The 17,789-nt window shown below is 41.1% G+C and overlaps 1 protein-coding gene across 1 annotated transcript in view; it reads left to right on the forward strand.

Moving 5' to 3' along the window:
* The window catches only part of UNC13C (unc-13 homolog C), a 586,641-nt gene that overhangs the window by 502,700 nt on the left and 66,152 nt on the right, over positions 1–17,789 (forward strand). Inside the window, exon 28 of the mRNA XM_045286469.1 lies at positions 15,041–15,188. Coding sequence (XP_045142404.1) covers positions 15,041–15,188 — 148 coding nt within the window. The remainder of the gene's footprint in view (positions 1–15,040; positions 15,189–17,789) is intronic.

Genomic DNA, 17,789 nt, shown 5'->3' on the forward strand with positions numbered 1-17,789 from the left:
TGTGTGTGTGTGTGTGTGTGTGTGTGTGTGTGTGTGTGTAAATTTTTCACAGAAGTGGAAGTTATTTCACAAGAGTGAAAAATAATGGAATTGTCCACATCTTTTTGGAATCCTCCTTTGGAAGGCGGTGCGTGTGTATGTGTTTGAGAGTTTATGTTTCTTGGGGAGTTTAAGATCTGAATGGCTCCGCTAAGTTTAAGCTTTGTTGAGTGCCTCATTCTTCACTCAGGAAAGCATCTGTTGTCCAGGATGTGTGCACAATAGAGTAAAGCACTGAGCGCCTCCGTGAGCCATTTGCAGAGGACAGAATAGTCCCTCTGGATAGAAACCGACATTACACTGCTGTTCATTAAAACAGAGGTGCTTTCTCCCCCTTATAACGATCGGACACTGCCACAAAAGTGTCCCCTCATGGCTTTTGTTCTGCACAATCAGCATTTACTAAGAGGCTGCTCGTTAGGGCATCAGTGTTGAACACTGCAACATGAGAGTTTTCATACAAGAGCTTTGTGATACCTGGTAGCAAAAGGAGAGAGAATTGAGCAATAAAATGAGAGATAGCGTTTCTAAAGATAACGCTAGAGATTTACCTAGAAGGATGGAAACTTAGCAAAATAATTTTGAGGGGGAAATTTTTTTAAAGCCTGGGAAAGCAATATAGGACAACTTACAAAACCAGTTCTTTAAAAAAACGTCTTTCAAACCTGTGAGTAAAAAATGACTAGCTTTTGGAGTTATCCTGCCTGCACTAGGGCCTGGGAGTAGGGAAGCGCTACTGTGGGGCTTTGGAGGCTCCAAGAAGTGGCAAAGAAAATGGTCACATTTTAAAAATCTGAATTTAGACCATCATAGATTGCATTAGGTTAATACATGATTTTCGGGGGAAAGGGAGATGTGTTCTGTTGACAGACATGGCTCCTATCTCTTACCAAGAACATTTCTAAAAGCGTTCATGGTGGGGCCACATGACCACCACTCTTAAGCTGAGTTCTGCCCAAATTTGGAGAATCTTGGCCCTCAGGTAGATCCTCTTACCTGTGTATTGTCAGATCAAAAATCCCATTTTATCGTTCCCGTCTTTGGTAACCTTTTCATTCAGTCTCAGCGACAAGAGTCTCGTCTGATCCTTAGGCACAAAACCACTTAGTGTCCAAGCTTCCGTAAGTGGACCAGTGTCATTCTCCTGTGTCTGAATCTTTGCCTCATTCATCCCAAACTACGTCTGGGCCTCTTGAACCTCCAGAGCTTTGGCCAGGTCTCCAATGCTGTGTTCTGACTTTGAGGATGCTAACCCCACCTCCGGAGACCCCCAGGAGCTTCCTCTTATGAGGCTGTCTGGGCCTTATGCTTGGCTCTGCCAATGCACTCACCTCAAAGCTGCTCTCAGTGCTTCAGTTACCAGTTTGCCAAAGTGGGAACTCTCGTCTGCTCCTGGAGTTTTTTCCTTGATACTCGGCGTTAGTCTAGGTAGACTTGAGAACCAAATCCACAGAAACTCATGTGTGTAAGAGAGACTTTTATATAAAGCATAAGTGTACATTTAAGAAAGCATCCTAGCCCAGTCCAGTCCAAGCCCGTAAGTACGACACCGATCTACAAAGTCCTCAAACTCACAAAACACAGGCAATGACGCTGAATGCAGGATGATCACAGGCCAGTGGGTAGAAAGTCTTTGGATCCAGTGGTAGTGTAAGCAGCTCAGCGCTGGCAGGGGTCTCCACATGGCTTCTCCAGCACCCACAGCTGCATCAGGGTAGGTTCATGTGGCTTCTCCTCAGGGATGTCTCACAGGAAGTGAGCCTTGCCAGCTGAGGCAGAGAACTAGCTAAGGCAGCCTCAACTGGTCTGACCATCAGAGAGCAAGAGACAAGAAAGGTGAGGCTCACTGAGTCATTTATCTCTCTGCCCTTCAATTCATCCCACATGTGTTCATGAGCCAGGTCGGCACAATAAACCTACCTATCACCTACTCCTATCAACCATTAATTCTGTTGTTCACTTCAAAGAACTAAGGTGTAACAGGAGGACTAGAGATTGAATGTGCCCTGGAGCCTAGCAAGGGGAACACCATAAGGAAAACAGAGACTTCAGAAAGATGTGCTTAGGCCAAAGCAGCTATTGCTATGCAGCCTAACTCCCCCAAACTGCCAATGAGATAATCCCATTTCATATGTAGCTCAATTTAACCAAGTAAGCATACAACCGGGGTACTCCCACCACCACTACCAAAAAAAAAACCCAAACCAAACTAAATTAAAAAGCTGGCACAGGCTTCCTTAAGTAATAAACACAGAATAGGGGTGAAAATCAACCAAAATCTACATAAGGCCTGTTCATTGTCCTTTAAGAATTAAACTGGTTTTAAATGCATGATCCTGTTCTCAATGGATAAATCTATCAGGTTAGAGATGTAGTGTCAACCAAGTGGGGACTTGAAAGAATGCAGCTTGGAGACAAATTTTGAGAAGTCATCAACCATACAAGGGGTATACCCCACCAAAAAAACGGAAAAAAAGTTCTGCTGGGAGGATATTTCATAGTATGCATTTTACCCCAGCTAGGTGAGCATCCAGCAACTGGCTCTAAGTTAGTGCACCCAGTGGCATTGCCTGGGAAGATTCTCTCTGGTCACAGTGAATTTTTCTTTTTGTAAAAATAGTTTCACTCAAACCTTGTTTTTTGTGATGGCTAATTTAAGAGAGCAGTGGGAATTTTGTTTTCTGCTTGGGAAAAGTGCCACTGAAATGGTTGTGATGTTTAACACAGCTTACAAGGACAGCACTATGGGAAAAATTCAAGTGTATGAGTGATTTTCTCATTTCAAAAAAAAGGCGAAAGGTCGATTGATGACAAACTTCATTCTGGACGTTGGTCAACTTCCCAAACAGACAAAAATGTCAAGATAATTCAACCCTTGTGCACTTGTGCTTGACGATGGGCCATTGAAGAGATGCGGGAGTTATCTGGACTGTCTGGAGCTTGGCTCAGCACATTTTAAAGAAGATTTGGGAATGAGAGGGCCACTGTGAAATCTGTGCCTCGGATTCTGACTGACCAACAAAAAAAGTGTTGACTGGAAACATGGCATGTTTTGAAAGAACAGCTCCAAAGTGACCCAGACTTTTTTCCCAGGTCATTACTGGTGAGGAGACATGGTGCTATTCTTATGACCCCAAAGCAAACATTAATCAAGCCAGTGGAAGACACCAGCATCACCTTACCCCAAGAAAGCTTGTCAAGTATAACCAATGATGAAGATGATGCTCGGGTGTTATTGACGTGAGGAGATAGTGCATTTGGAGTTCATTCCACCAGCTCAGACTGTTAATCATGCCACCTATTTAGAGGTTCTGAAAAAATTGTGTAACAAAAAAGGCCTCACTTGTGGCAGACAGGGTTTTGCCACCATGACAATGCACCTGTTCACACAGCCGTCTCAGAGGGCCAATTTTTGGCCAAAAAAATCAGCATGCCTCTCTTGCCCCACACACCTTACTCACCTGACCTCACTCCGTGTGGCTTCTTTTTGTTTCCAAGAAAGACGAGGAACATGCACGGACAGTCATTTGACAATGTAGAAGAGGTGAAGAAAAGATGGGGGTGGTGCCGTTAGTTATCCAAAGAGATGAGTTTGGAAAACATTTCCAAGACTGGAATCACAGATTTGACAAATGGATTCAGTGTAATGGAGAGTACTTGAAGGTGATAAGGTTGTTTTGTTAAAAAAAAAAAAATAAGTGCATCGCTTTGGGAAAAAATTCTGCTTTTGAGGGGTTATCCCCTCATACAATGAGAAAGTGAGAAATTTAAGTGAATGCTATGGAGTTTACAGAGTATATACGTTCAAGTTTTTGTCTTTTTTCAAAGCTCATGTATGTTTATCATTTCACCAGATCCTTATAACCAGCTTGATGTTAGGTAGGTCAAGAGTGATAATTCCCACTTTGGAGTGGGACACTGAGGCAGAAGGGTTTCAGTTGCTTGTTCCAGGCCACAAAGCTGCTAGTGCATGGCAGAACTGAGGAATGGCATTGAACTCTAAAGTCAATGTCACGTTGTTTTACAAAACATTGACAAAATGGAGCAGGCTAACATGGATATTTCTTCTGAGAAGATATAATCTTTCTAAATTAAGATACAATATCTCAATTACTTGGATTATTTGCTAGTTATTTAAAGTAATTTAAAAGTAATTTAAATCGGCAGCCTCGATACAACTATAGATCAAAAATATTAACCGTCTTAATTGTATGTTGTGAGAGTGGAGATGGGGTTAGACAATGCTCAAACCTTCACGGGGCTGGGGCTAGGCTTTCACACCAGGCACACGTGATTTCAATTATGAATCAAGAGGGTATAATGTGGCACACAACAGAATTTATGACCATATGTTGCAGATAGACTGGTTGGACTTTGAGATATCATTCCACGTGCCTGGCAAAGCAGTCAAATGAACAGTATTTGAAGATAAAAGTGGTGCAGCAGCGACAGCTAGGAGGCAGATAACAAACAGCCTAACCCAAGTTCAAACTCATAGAAAAGTAAGTCAAGAGAGAAAGGATCCCCATTATAAAGGGTCGTAGTGGGCTTCCGAGACTCCAGGACCATTTCTCTGCAAGACTTGGGTGTGTCCCTAAAAGGAGAGTTTTTTTCAGCAAAACATTTCTTGGTAGCAGCTACTTACATCTGAGCCTGGTTCTAAAGACGTAAAGAATTTCCTAAATTTTAAACAATCATCATATGATTTTATGGAATCAGGAATTCTCTGGAAAATCGAGATGGGGTTAACTCCCAAAGACCCTAGTGATTTGGACTAAAACATGACATTGACCATGATGGCTGATCTACTGTGGCCACAAAACAACAAAACCAAGCTCAGTGCCGTCAAGGCCATGCTGACTTATGGCAGCCCTGTGCAGCAGGTAGAACTGCCCTGAGGATTTCTAAGACGGTCACACTTTACAGGAATAGAAAGTCCGATCTTTCTCTTGGTGGCCACAAAGAGTTCACTAAAAACACTAAACACATGGATCAAAGGGCCCAAATCCATCTTACTTTCTGCAAGCATATAGGAGATAACGAAGATTAAATGAATTTGGAGTCAAATACCGTTTTTGGATAAACTTTTTATTTTCATATTTATGCAATTTCTTATGCTCAGTTTTCCACATAAATAGCAGAATGTGATGATGATCCACATCTTATCATCTAGTTTAGGGCTCAGGCCACCATCCGTTGTCCATGAGGCAGCTTTGGTAGCTGCCTGTCGACACCACTGTTTTATCTCCTTACATTATTTTTGCATGATTTCGACTTCAGCTTCCTACGGGTAGAACAAAATAACCAACCTAATTTGGAGCATTGTAATTTTGTAAAATCACTCTATGAGAACCTAGTGTTTTCAGAAAATATAGTGCCAAATAAAAATACTGCTACAGACAATCGGTAGATACTCCCCTTGATTTATGAACAAAACTGCCTACATTTGAGTCGATGAAAGAATTGTGGACAAGATGCTGGGAATGCAGAGTCAATGAGCTCTCTACAGAGCGAGAGGAGAGCCTCCTGGAGAGGGACGTCTTGGGGGTTAAAGGAAGAAAACAGGGCAGAGCACGAACCAACTGAGAGAAGGCTAAGGTCAGCCTACAATCTTCGGTTAATCCAGGGTAGTGAGTTTTAGGTGGTGTCGGACTGAGCCCCACCATATTGGATCAGAGTCATTCCCAAGACTTAGACTCCCAAGAAAAAAATATCTCTGTCAGTAAAAGAGGAACAAAATAACCAACCTAATTCGGAGCATTTTAATTTAAAAAAATCATCATAGGAGAACTTCCTGTATCTAGAAAGTATGCTGACCAAATACTGAAGACAGTAGGTACAGTTTGCCCTTGATTCGTGAACAAAAATATCCACAATTGATGCAAGGAAACAATTTGGGACAAAGTGTTGAGTATAGAGGGGGCTTTAAACTTCTTTCTTTTCCTTGATTTTTTTAATTTTTAAGGATGGAATAGGATGTTAAGATCCTATACATAATAAATACATATAAAATAAAGTTCTGGTGGCACTTTGGGTTAAGTGTTGGACTGTCAACCCTAAGGTTGGCAGTTCAAACCTATCAGTTTCTCAGTGGGAGGAAGGATACAGCTATTTGTTTTTGTAAAGATTCACAGTCTTGGAAATTCTATATAGGTTTGCTATAAATTGTAATAGAATTGATGACAATGGGTTTGGTTTTTTGACTTGTATATAAAGGAAGACCTTGGTTGGAATAGAAAACAATTTTAAAGATCTATCAAGTACCTTGTAAAAGAACAGAAATCAATAGTTACAAATGAATTGTTTGCATGGCTTTTCTAAAAGTCTGATTACAAGTATTGGAAGGGAAAAAGGTGATGATTGGCAATGTTACCAAAATAACATATGGCACCAAAACAGGAAATCCTTCTACAAATAGGTGAAGAAACATTCACCTTTTAAAATCAGACATTAAAACTATGTTGTGATCACTTTCTAATATTTGACAAATATGAAGAGTTAGAATAATTTAGAAAAAACAATTATGAGGGAGGAATGGCTTGATAAGCAGGCAGAAATATCCTGATTTTTTCTCTCTCACCAATTGTAACCAGACATAAAGTGATTTAGTTTCTGAAATTTCATGAATTAAAAAAAAAAAACAGGCAGGGGGATAGGTCTTTGATTATTTTTCAAGATTGAAAAAAAAAGGATATTTCATATGTAATTCTCTCTAACCCCAATTCAGATGCTAGTTTTGTTAGTAAAGCCAACATCTTAGTGTATGTAGGGTGGAAGATGTTCTATATGTCAGAAAGGCAGAGCCAATTGTAAGTGTCAATGCATTATCTGAAAGTAGGTGGATTGTAGCACAGGCAAGTAGATATTAGCACAGCTGGTGATTAAGAAAGAAACATTATAGTAAAGAATCTCCTCTTTGCAAATAATTACAGAATTTAAGGATTGTGGTAGAGATAATAATTATCACATAAAGAAATTAAACACCTGTCCTGTAGACAGCTTTCCATCACAATTCATTAACGTGTCTTCTAAGTAATGGTTCCTTTAGAGGATTCTCTTTCCCCTGTTCAAGCTACGATCTTACTAGACAATCTCCTACTGCAACCAGCATTGTTTTGTTTGTATGAATTCTTTTTACTTTCCCAATCAACTCTTCACGCCCTCTCAAATACAGCAACCAGTCAATCTGATCATTAGTCCCACATAATAGTTAACATCCTTATGGCTTGTACTTGACCTCTTGGTTTCCTGTGCAGGAACACCTGTGGTTATAAAAGTACAAATCCCTTCTGATTCTTCCGTGCTCCCTGAGATCCCATCTCAGACAGCAGTTATTCAAACAGGTACACTTTCCTTCAGAAGTAATTATACACTTCATGAATTTCTTAGAGCGACGCACGTCATTTTTAGGATGCCATGATTGTTTTCCAAGTCTGAGGGGTCACATCACCTCTGCAAAAACTCCTTTCCTCAAGGAACTCCTAGTGTTAAGAGATAAATGAACATATTAAAAATCACATAATGAGCATACATGTTCCCTCAAAGACAACCTTACAAGAGTTGCCGAGTAGTAAGACAGCTGTTTGAGGAGCAGAGAAATGCGGATTTAGAAAAGCTGAACCACCTCTGTGAATTAGATGAGGTCAAGTGGAAGGGCTTGTCTGCCAGATGGATGGGAGTTTACAGTCTTGAGAGAAAAGCTGACAGCTTTTCATGGGAGAACATTCACGATGTGAACGCATCGGGGAGAAAGGATGTCACAGTGGGAAAGCACAAGACAGGAAGCCCAGGTAGTTTGTGAGTACACTGGAAGGATTAGGCTTAACTAGATATTTTCCTACTGAAGCCGTATGAGAGGGAACCAGAAAATGCTGGGGGGTGAGGGGGGGAGCTACAAGGATCTGTTTTGGACCTCAGTAGATGCTTAAAAAAAAAAGCCATTGGAGATTTTGAAACTACATGCTATTTTGAGAAATTTCCTTTCAGCAATGATAATCTTACAGGAACATGTAAGTTGAATTGAATAGTTCAAGATGGCAGACAAAGACATGCGATAGTTATTTAATGCATACGGTGGTGAGGACTGTTACCCTGGTGATGGCCTTGGGAATTACAGACAGGAACGACAAGGGGAGGGACTTGGCTGCTGAGTGCGGCTGACTCAGGTATTCAGTCCTCGCAAGTGGGAAACATGAATCCATTGAGAAAAATAGGAAAACAAGGCAGGATATTTGTCTCGTGGCCAAATTGGAGTTGGATAGGATGGTAGGAAGAGACAAAACTGACTGAACCTGGAGATGATTTGGAGTTTAAGAGACATTTCTTAAGTTTAGCAGGGCTTTGGTTTGAAGGGCCCAGGATGCACAGTGGTTTTGCTTTGGGCTGACATCACATGGTTGGCAGTTCAAAACCATCAGCAGCTCTAGGTGATAACCTGAGGAGTTAAATAACTTATGAAAAAAATCACCTTCTATAAAGGACAGACGAATTACATTTTCCAGCACATTAAGAGTAGACAGTGGGGTTGAGAGAGAGCATTCTAAAATGACCTAATGTGCAACTCACAACTTCTTATATGGAGATTTAAAGTATCATTGACATATGGCCACTTCTTAATAATGGCCAGTACTCAGACCTTACGAGCTTGTGCATATTAAAATTTGAAACTGCTACCTCTTAGAAGCGTTTTTGTTTTGTTTTTATCAAGGCAAAATCTGTTTTCCTGATCATTTTGGTTAAGTGTTAGTCCTGCTATGTCCTTTCAAACTTCTATAAAATAATTCTATTTCCTCTTCCATGTGATGCCTTTTCAGACATTGAATCAAACAGGCATGCCACTTCTAGTTGTCTTTAGTCGTTTAATAAAAAACTGGCCTCTAGACCTCACACAATTTTGGTCTTCTACACTTCTACTTTTTCATACTCTTTAGAAGTGATAAAGCCTAGAATAAACCTAATGCTCCAGTGGAGAATGTTGCCACTTCTTATACCTCTTGTCTTGACCTGTCTGCCTACATTCATGTACAGTATGATTTCATTCGCTTTGATAGCAGTTCCATCACTTATTAAATTATGTTGAACTTGAGATCAGCTAAAGCTTTGTGGTTTTTAAAAATGAACTGCTATTAAGTCAGGTCACCCCCTAAACATTTTATCGTGAGGGCAGGCCCTTTCCTTTCCACTTTGCCATCTCATCCTGTAAATGCTGACCTGCCATTCCGGACTGCCAAGATCATTTTGAATCCCGGTTTTGTCATCCAATAAATCCAATCTTTGGCTCAACTGCAAATATGAAACAAATATGCTTTCTGCCTTTGTCCAAGTCAGTGGAGAAAATATCAGCCAGGGCCAAGGGTAGAATGTCACCCATCCTTCAGAGGACTGAGCTCCAAACTCATCCTCTGCCTGCCCTCTGAGAGAATGAACATCCCATTCTTGAGAGAGGAGGACTTGACCCGTTCCATCTTGTTATCTTGCCAATTGGAGCTGCTGATTTGAAATATTCTAAGTAGACATCTGCACAGAGAAAACTGGACGTTCTTGTTTAATGCTGTAGGCTGCAGAGGAACAAGAGCACTTGAAGCCCAGTCTTTTGTTTAGATCCAAAGATAAAGAATCAACTTTTCTTATGCTTAAGCGAAACGCTCACAAGGCTTCCAAATGCCCCATTCACAAAGTCTCCAGAGGATAAAACTCCCCCAGGAAATGGTGCTACAATGGATGGCTATCAGCTAAATTACATTGAACGATGGATAGCAAATTTGTTTTAATAACTAAAACACTTTTGCCCCACATATTAGCCCCTTTATTTATATCTTTAAAACCCGAAGCCTTAGCAAAATCCAAATTCTGCTCTCCTGTTCCATCGGCTCACTTGCAGAGTCAACATTGAATGTGAAACCTCTGAATGCTAAGGTCTGTACAATAAAACTACAGCCGCCTTGCTCCTGATTATCTATATCAGTGAGATAACCAGAAGCCCACTCTTGGGGCTGTCGCCCAGGTTCTGAACGCTGGAAGATTTCCCTGAAGTAGCATTTGGATCAAGCTCCCACTTGCCTGAGCATGGAAATAATGTCCTTTATCTTTGAGTGAGGAGCCCCTGGCATATTACTTTTCTGGGTTCACAGAACAGGAAACTTTCATTCTTGGCACCTTCCCACTGGTTTTCTTGCCTGGCATTGTATCCTCCATGCTGGGTTCCTATCTTGCCACATCTCCTATAGGAATGCAATGCACTCGAAAGGAAAAGCCATCATTTCTATCCTTAAAGGATTTCCACTGTTCACCAAATAGTGTGCTAGAGGCTGTAGTGAGATGCCTCACAAGATTCTGTGTCTGAAAATGGAGAATGTTACTTGAGTGTCAGAGCTTAAACCTCTACAGAGGCCCTTAGGCCACATACACAGGCACAAACTAATCTTCAAAGTATTCTTTCAGTTTACAATTAGTCCTCCATGTCCCAGAGTCCTACTGAAATAATACCTTAGTATTAAAAACATACGTTTTATGAAATTAGAAGGCATTTGCTTTATGGGTTCTCTAGAGAAACAGAAATGGTAATCTAGGGGACGATGGATGACAGATGGATAGCTACTTATTTCAAGGGATTAACTTGTATAATCGTTGAGACTGGGAAGTTCAAAATTCCTAAGTTAAGTGGAAAGCTGGGGACATTTGTTGACTCGTGGAGTTATGAGGGGATAAAAAGTCCAAACTCTGTGGATCAGGCAGCAGAAGAAAGACCCATAGTTGTGTACACCAAGCACTGTAGGTTAAGGAAGATTACTGAGTTGAAAGAAAGAGAGAAAAAGATTTGGGCCAGAATATTACTTATAGTCTGAAAGCATACCACCCCCTAAGTAACCCCTCGATGTTATAACAGATCACATTATATGATGGAAGGTGATTCTATTCTATTATGTCATTATGGAACAGCAACTAGTCTAGTGTTTAACAGAATCTCTGGGAAGCCAAGTTGACACATAAAACTATCATGGGTTCTAAAGGCAAATACATAGTTCACACCTTTATAGCTCAACTCTGGTTTCCTTTTCCCTGAACCCTTTTAGGGCCTCAAAAATATTTCAGTTATATTGCCAAATTATGTCTTCTAGAGCATCCCAAATCATATACCTTAGGGGACATCTGTCCTCAGTAGTTTTAATAGGTATTCTATGAGACATGGGTTTTGGGCAAGTAAGTTCAGGTCAAATATTTTAGTAGAAGGCTAAAATCTATTTCCCATGGGTCTGTCTCAGAGCCTTTAATATGTTAGTGTTTTGAATCTTTAGAAGTACAATGTCATTTCTTAGCTTTTCTAAGGTCTCTCAAACTCTCTGCCATCGAGTTGATGCCGGCTGGTAATGACTGTAGGGCAGCGTAGAACTGCCCCTGTGGGTTTCCCAGATGGTAACTCTCTGCAGAAGTAGGAAGCCCCATCTTTCTCCTGAGGGACGGCTGGTTGTTTTGCGTGCTGACCTCACAGTTATCAGCGCACTGCCTACTCACCTTGTCACCAGAGCCCCTGAGCTCTCTACTTCTACTCTACTACTTCCTAAAAAGCTAGTGAAAATATAGTAGCAGCAGCAAAACATTATCCCTTTAGCTGCATCGAGGAAATATGCCCACAAGGACAAACTCACTGCCATCAAGTTGATTCTGAAACGAAACCCCCCACAAAGTTGACAGTAAAAACCATGGTCACTTTTTTGCATGCTGCTATCCAAGATACTGTATTTAAACTGCTAGGTAATTTTTTTGCGGGGAGGTGGGGGCATAAGCAGGCATAAAACATGTCAAAGCAGACATAAAACATCCATTCTTTTATTTGACTCATAAATTAACAAGGGAAATCAGTAAGATTTTACAACTAAGTCAAAGGAGACTTCCAAGAATCACATCTATATAAGCAATAAGAAAAGGTTCAGTGGACTTAACAAATAGAGACAATAATCATTTGTACTCCAAATTAATTTGCATGTATATAAAAAAGAATCATTTTATCCGTTTCCTACAATTTACCCAAACAAAAAAACTCACTGCCATGGAGTAGATTCCAACAGTGATTTAGTGATGGGGTTTTCGAGCCTGTAACTCTTTATGGGGGCTGGAAGCCTTATCTTTCTCTTGAGGGCCTGCTAAGAGTTTTGAACTACTGACCTTGTGGTTAACAGCCCAATGAGTGACCCACAACGTCACCAACATCTTAAAGGGAATGAAACCATGATAGCCCAGATGAGTGAACTAGACAGAAGACACACTAATCTTTTTGTCCCATTCAATCTTGGATATTTTTTTTCTGAAAACACTCAGTAGTTTTGAGAGATCATAAAACACTTAAAAAATTTTTTTAATCTTCTGGCACTACATATGTTCCTTTTTGATAAGACTGCAGATTGTCCAAGAAACATTCAGAAAGACCCTCCTGTTCCTGGTTTAGGGTTGACATGGAGTTGATTCCAACGCATGGACACCTCGTGTATTTCAGGCTAGAACCGTGGCTGATGTGGGGGAGTAGGTTACCAGTCCCATCCTCCAAGGTGCTCTCTGGATGGTTCCAAACCTTCAGTCTTTTGGTAGCAGCCAAGTGTGTGTTAAGTCTTTGACTCACCCAGGGATGCTCTCCACTCCCCACCAAAACCTCAACTCACTGCCATCGAGTTGATGCCAACCCGTAGTTGCCCTAGAGGACAGGATGGAACTTGCCCTTGTATTTCTGAGACGCTAACTCAGTGGTTCTCAAACTTCCTAATGCTGTGACCCTTTAACACAGTTCCTCATGTTGTGGTGACCCCCGTATGTGGCCTATCTGCATGTGGGCAGACCCACCTGGAGATGGATAGAGGAGTGGTGTCTTGGTTCCTAAGACCATCGAAAACATGGTCTTAGACAACCCCTGGGAAAGGGTCTTTGACTCCCAAGGGGTCACTACCCACAGGTTGAGAACGCTGCCCTAACTCTTTATAGGAGTAGAAAGCCCTCTCTCTGGTTGATCTGGTGATTTTGAATGGCTGACTTTGCAGTTAGCAGCCTAACATATAGCTATTACAACCACCAGCATTTCTTCTTGTCGTAGGACGAGTTATTGCTTCTGTGACTCCTCGGTTTATTATGTAAACAAACTGGCCGAGAACACACCACCACTCTTCTAGCAGGAGCAGGATTAGGACGAAATTAAACCTTCTCCTTTAATATATGCATTTAATTTTCTATCCCCTCCCTGGAACAGCAGGATTTTTCCCTTAAAAAAAAAAAAGGAACAACCATATACGTACTTGTGTATGTTTTTTAACTATCAAAATACCTGAAGTCAGGAGCCCAAATTGACCATTGTTAATGAAACTTGTCATATTCCAAGGATTACAAACACTGAATCTTCATGATCCCAATTGCTTAACCAAAGTTATGAGTGAAAGGAAAATATGTAAGTCTTCAGGGCCAGGGGTCTGTGACAGAGAACATCACTTAAGAACTATCTTTGGAATGTGCTGAATCAGCAAACTATCTTATAACAGGGATGGGCCTGGAGGACGTTATCCTCCCTGCCATGGCATTGATTCTCACCTATAGGGACCCTGTAGGACAGGGTAGAACTGCCCCTGTAGATTTGCAAGACTGTAACTCTTGGCGGGAGTAGAAAGTCTTGTCTTTCTCTATCAGAGTGGCTGGTGGTTTTGAATGGCTGAGCTTGAAGTTAGCAGTCTAACCCCTGTACCATCCAGGCTCTAAGAGGATGTTATGCTGAGTGAAATTAGTCAAGTTCAAAGGACAAATACTGTGTGAGACCATTTCATAGAAAGTCAAGAACAGATTTTCACACCATGAGAAACAGTGGTACCAGGGATGGGAAAGGAAGGTGTAAGCCAGAGGGTAGATACGTGTTAATATGGATGAAGGGGAAGGCAACATACCATCAGAAGGACGTCAGCAAAAAGTGGTAGCAGGGCAAACCAATGGGAGGGTTTCAGTAGTACCGATCTCTAAGTGTAGGAGGAAAATGGGACCTGTACTCATGACTCTATAGAGGTTTGGCCGAGGACGTTTGTAAATGTGAATTTACCCTGGCTGCAAAAACTCCATGAACATCATAGGGCATTCAAAGAACAAAGTTATGTAACCTTCTTAAACATAAGCAAACACCTTGAGGAAATGAGTCTGGGGGATCAAGACCATAATCTTGGGGAGATATCACTTTCAACTGGCATAACATGGTTCACAAAGACCATGCTTCACCTCCCACTTGGGTGAGGGGGAACAAAACTAGAGTCGTAAGAGATCATAAGTGGCCATCTAAGGTACAGCTATTTCTCTCTCCCCATCTGGAGGAAAGAAAAAGTATAAAAACGGAAAGACATTGGAAACATTTAATCTAATGAGCCATATAAATATTAGCCTCCAGGAACCCGAGACCTAAATAGCTAGATACTAGTACAATCAGAGTCTCTCAAAAAGATCATATTACCAGGTCCTAGGGAGAATGAAAGAAAAATGTGGAACAAAATTCAAAATTGTAAGAGACCAGGCTCACTGGTCAAATAAAGACTGGTGGAACCCGCAAGACTGGGGCCCTTAGTCACCCTTCAGGTCAGGAACCGAACTTAGTTCTGCACTGAAATGATCAACCATTGAATATCAGCATGACAGCATTTATCCCATAACACAGTTCAGAAGGTTAGAAAAGAGGAATGGAATAGGAAGAAGTGAGCTATGGTACACTGGGGAGATTGCAATGGATGAGTTGAAACGAAATGTGTATGAACTACTGAATATATAAAACTTCTAATCTACTTTACCTAATTCTAAAAAAAATTCTTTTAATATCTTTGGAACCTGGATGAGATGCTTGAGCAGGGTGGCACTATGTGTTGGAATCTCCCTTATGTAGATCATAGTTATGCTTCCAAGTTGAGCTTCACTTAAAGGAGCAATACAACCTACAACGATGTCTTTCTGAATGTCTCTGCTTATCTCTCTCTCTCTCTCTATTTTTTCTTTCTAGCAATACTTTCATGCAGGAGGAAACGGCCTAAAAAGGAATTTCCTGGAGAAAAGCCCAGATCTTCAGTCCCTGAGACACGCTCTTAATCTTTATACCCAAACTACGGATGCCTTGATAAAGAGATTCATAGACACGCAGACGTCACAGAGTAAGTAAGATACTGGAAAAGAACATACGGTGAATGGCTAAATGAACGAAAATTTCAGATGACTACAAATAGTATTAATATCTTTGCTGTAGTAAATGAAAGTGGTCTTACCATAAAGGATTGTGGTTAAAAGAGAAGTCCTACTATTTTAACCATTCATGATTTTAGAAATCGTTTTAATAACATTAGGATAGCAATATTAGAACTATAGATTCTTGATTTTTCTATGATAAAAGTTCTTGAAGTAGAAGCTACTTTTAAATATCCATGATTGCTATATCTTTTTTCAATTCAGAGCAGAAGATCCAGTGTTGCCTGGTCTTGATAAGTTTTAAAACAGGGAAGATAATTCCCCAGATCATGACTTCAAATAGAGTATCTTTTCTTCTGGAGTTTCTGGCAGGAAAATCTCATTTTATCCTAATTTTGTAACAGGAAAATCCCAACATTTACCTTGAAATAGACCCAGAGGCAGGCTGGATATTCCCCATCTGAATCTCACGTCTCTTTATGTGGCAAGGTTCCCAACGACTAAGCGTCCAGGATATGACTGTTAAACAACCTTTCTTTGGAGTTGCTTTATGATTTATGGTAGCTTGGTCATTTATATACACTTAAGAAGTGGCATTTCTGAGAGATGACTGAAAATGTCAGTAGAAGTCGCCAAGAGTCAAATTCAGGCGCCAGCTCCACAACATAATAAATTGCACCGCATAACATATGGTTATTGTAATTTTCCTTTCTACGTTAAAGAATGCCAAGGTAAGTGCTATGTAGTGGTTAGCCCATCTTTAAGACTTTGTGCATTTTGATGATACAGCCCGCTAAGAGTGCAAATAATCACTTCAATGTGGTATGCCCAGCTAGATTACGTTTTAGAAAGGTGCAGAAGTATTCAAAGCATTATTCCTTGAATCCGGGTTTCCCTCGGGGTTTCTGAACTTAATAAATATGAATGCATTTCATCCACATCAAATAAATAGTATTGTAGCTTTATTCCAGAGAATGCATGTATAAAATATCCACTTGCTTTTATAGGTGGGCATTTGTTCACATACATGCAACCACTGTTTTAGTATATACATTATACCAAAAATATTACCTATATCATCAACTTCAGTATATGGGATTAGGCTTTTTGGGGGGGAGGGTAGTTCTCTGGGCAAGGGGTGCTCAGGAGCTCTTGGTGGGGCGAGTCACAGGCTTCTAGCTGCTTAGGATGGCATTGGCTCTGCGGACTGCGGCCCTGCGCAGGTTGAGCCGGTACTCGTTCTTGCGGATCATGTGCCGGATGCTGCTGAGTGTTCTTGTTAATGGTGGTCTGCGGGCTTCAGGTGATTGGGATCGGTGCTGTACGTTTGCTTGTTCCTCTTGATCAGGAACCTGGAGCAGATACGCGGACATGGCGGCGGCTCCTCTCCCTAGTGCGGCCGGAGACGGAAAGAGCAGGATTAGGCATTTCTTAATGTATTTTATGTACTGCATGCGGTTGTTATTGTTAGGTGCCTTCTAGTCAAAAGAGAATGAAACACTGCTTCATCGTCCACCATCCTTACAATTGTTCCTATGCCCGAGCCCATTGTTACAGCTACTGTGTGACCCTTCCTCTTTGTCACTTACCCTCCACCTTAGCAGACTTGACGTCCTTCCACAAGGACTGGTCTCCCCTGATAACGTGTCCAAATTATAATAGACGAAGCCTTTCTATCTTAGCCTTTGAGCAACACTCTGACCATACTTCTTCCAAGACAGAATGGTTTGTCCTCTTAGCAGTTCATGGTATTTTCAGTAATCACCACCACAATTCAAATGCATCGATTCTTCTTCAGCTGCCTGTGAGGTTACTAAAAATACCAGAGCTTGTGCCAGGCACACCCTAGTCTACAGAGTAACGTCCTTGCTTTTTAATAGTCTAAGAGGTCACGTGCAGGGGATTTACTCACGGCAACACGTCCTTTGATCTCTTGACTGCTGCTTTCATGAGCACTGATTGTGGATCCAAGAAAGATAAAATCCTTGACAACTTCAATCTCTTCTCCATCTATCATGATGCTGTCTATTGGCCCTATTATTGTGAGGATATTAGTCTTCTGGACATTGAGTTGTAATCCAATCTAAACACTGCGATCCTTGATCTTCATCAGCAAGTGCTTCAAGTCCTTAGTTTTAGCAAGCAAGATTGTGTCACCTGCATATTGCAGGTTAATAAGCCTTCCTATAATCCTGATGCTGAATTCTTCTTCATATAATCCATTTTCTCTGACGATTTGCTCATCCTACAGATTAGGCCTGGTGAGAAGATACAACCCTGACATATTCACACGTTTCCTGATTTTAAACCACACTGTATGTCCTTGTTCCATTCACCTAACTTCCTCCCAATCCCTGTACAATTTCTGCATGAGCACAAGGAAGATCCCCGGAATTCCCATTTTTTCCCAATGTTATCCAGAGTCTGTTATGATCCACACAGTCGAATGCCTTTGCAAAGTCAGTAACACACAAACATCTTTCTGGTATTCTCTCCTTTGAGCCAAGGCCCATCATCTGCCATCAGCATTATATCCCTGTTGCACATCCTCCTGTGAATTCAGCCAGAAT

This window comes from Echinops telfairi, unplaced genomic scaffold (genome assembly GCF_000313985.2).
Source record: "Echinops telfairi isolate 266 unplaced genomic scaffold, ASM31398v2 ScPeMD7_8;HRSCAF=38, whole genome shotgun sequence".
Taxonomy (NCBI): Eukaryota; Metazoa; Chordata; class Mammalia; order Afrosoricida; family Tenrecidae; genus Echinops; species Echinops telfairi.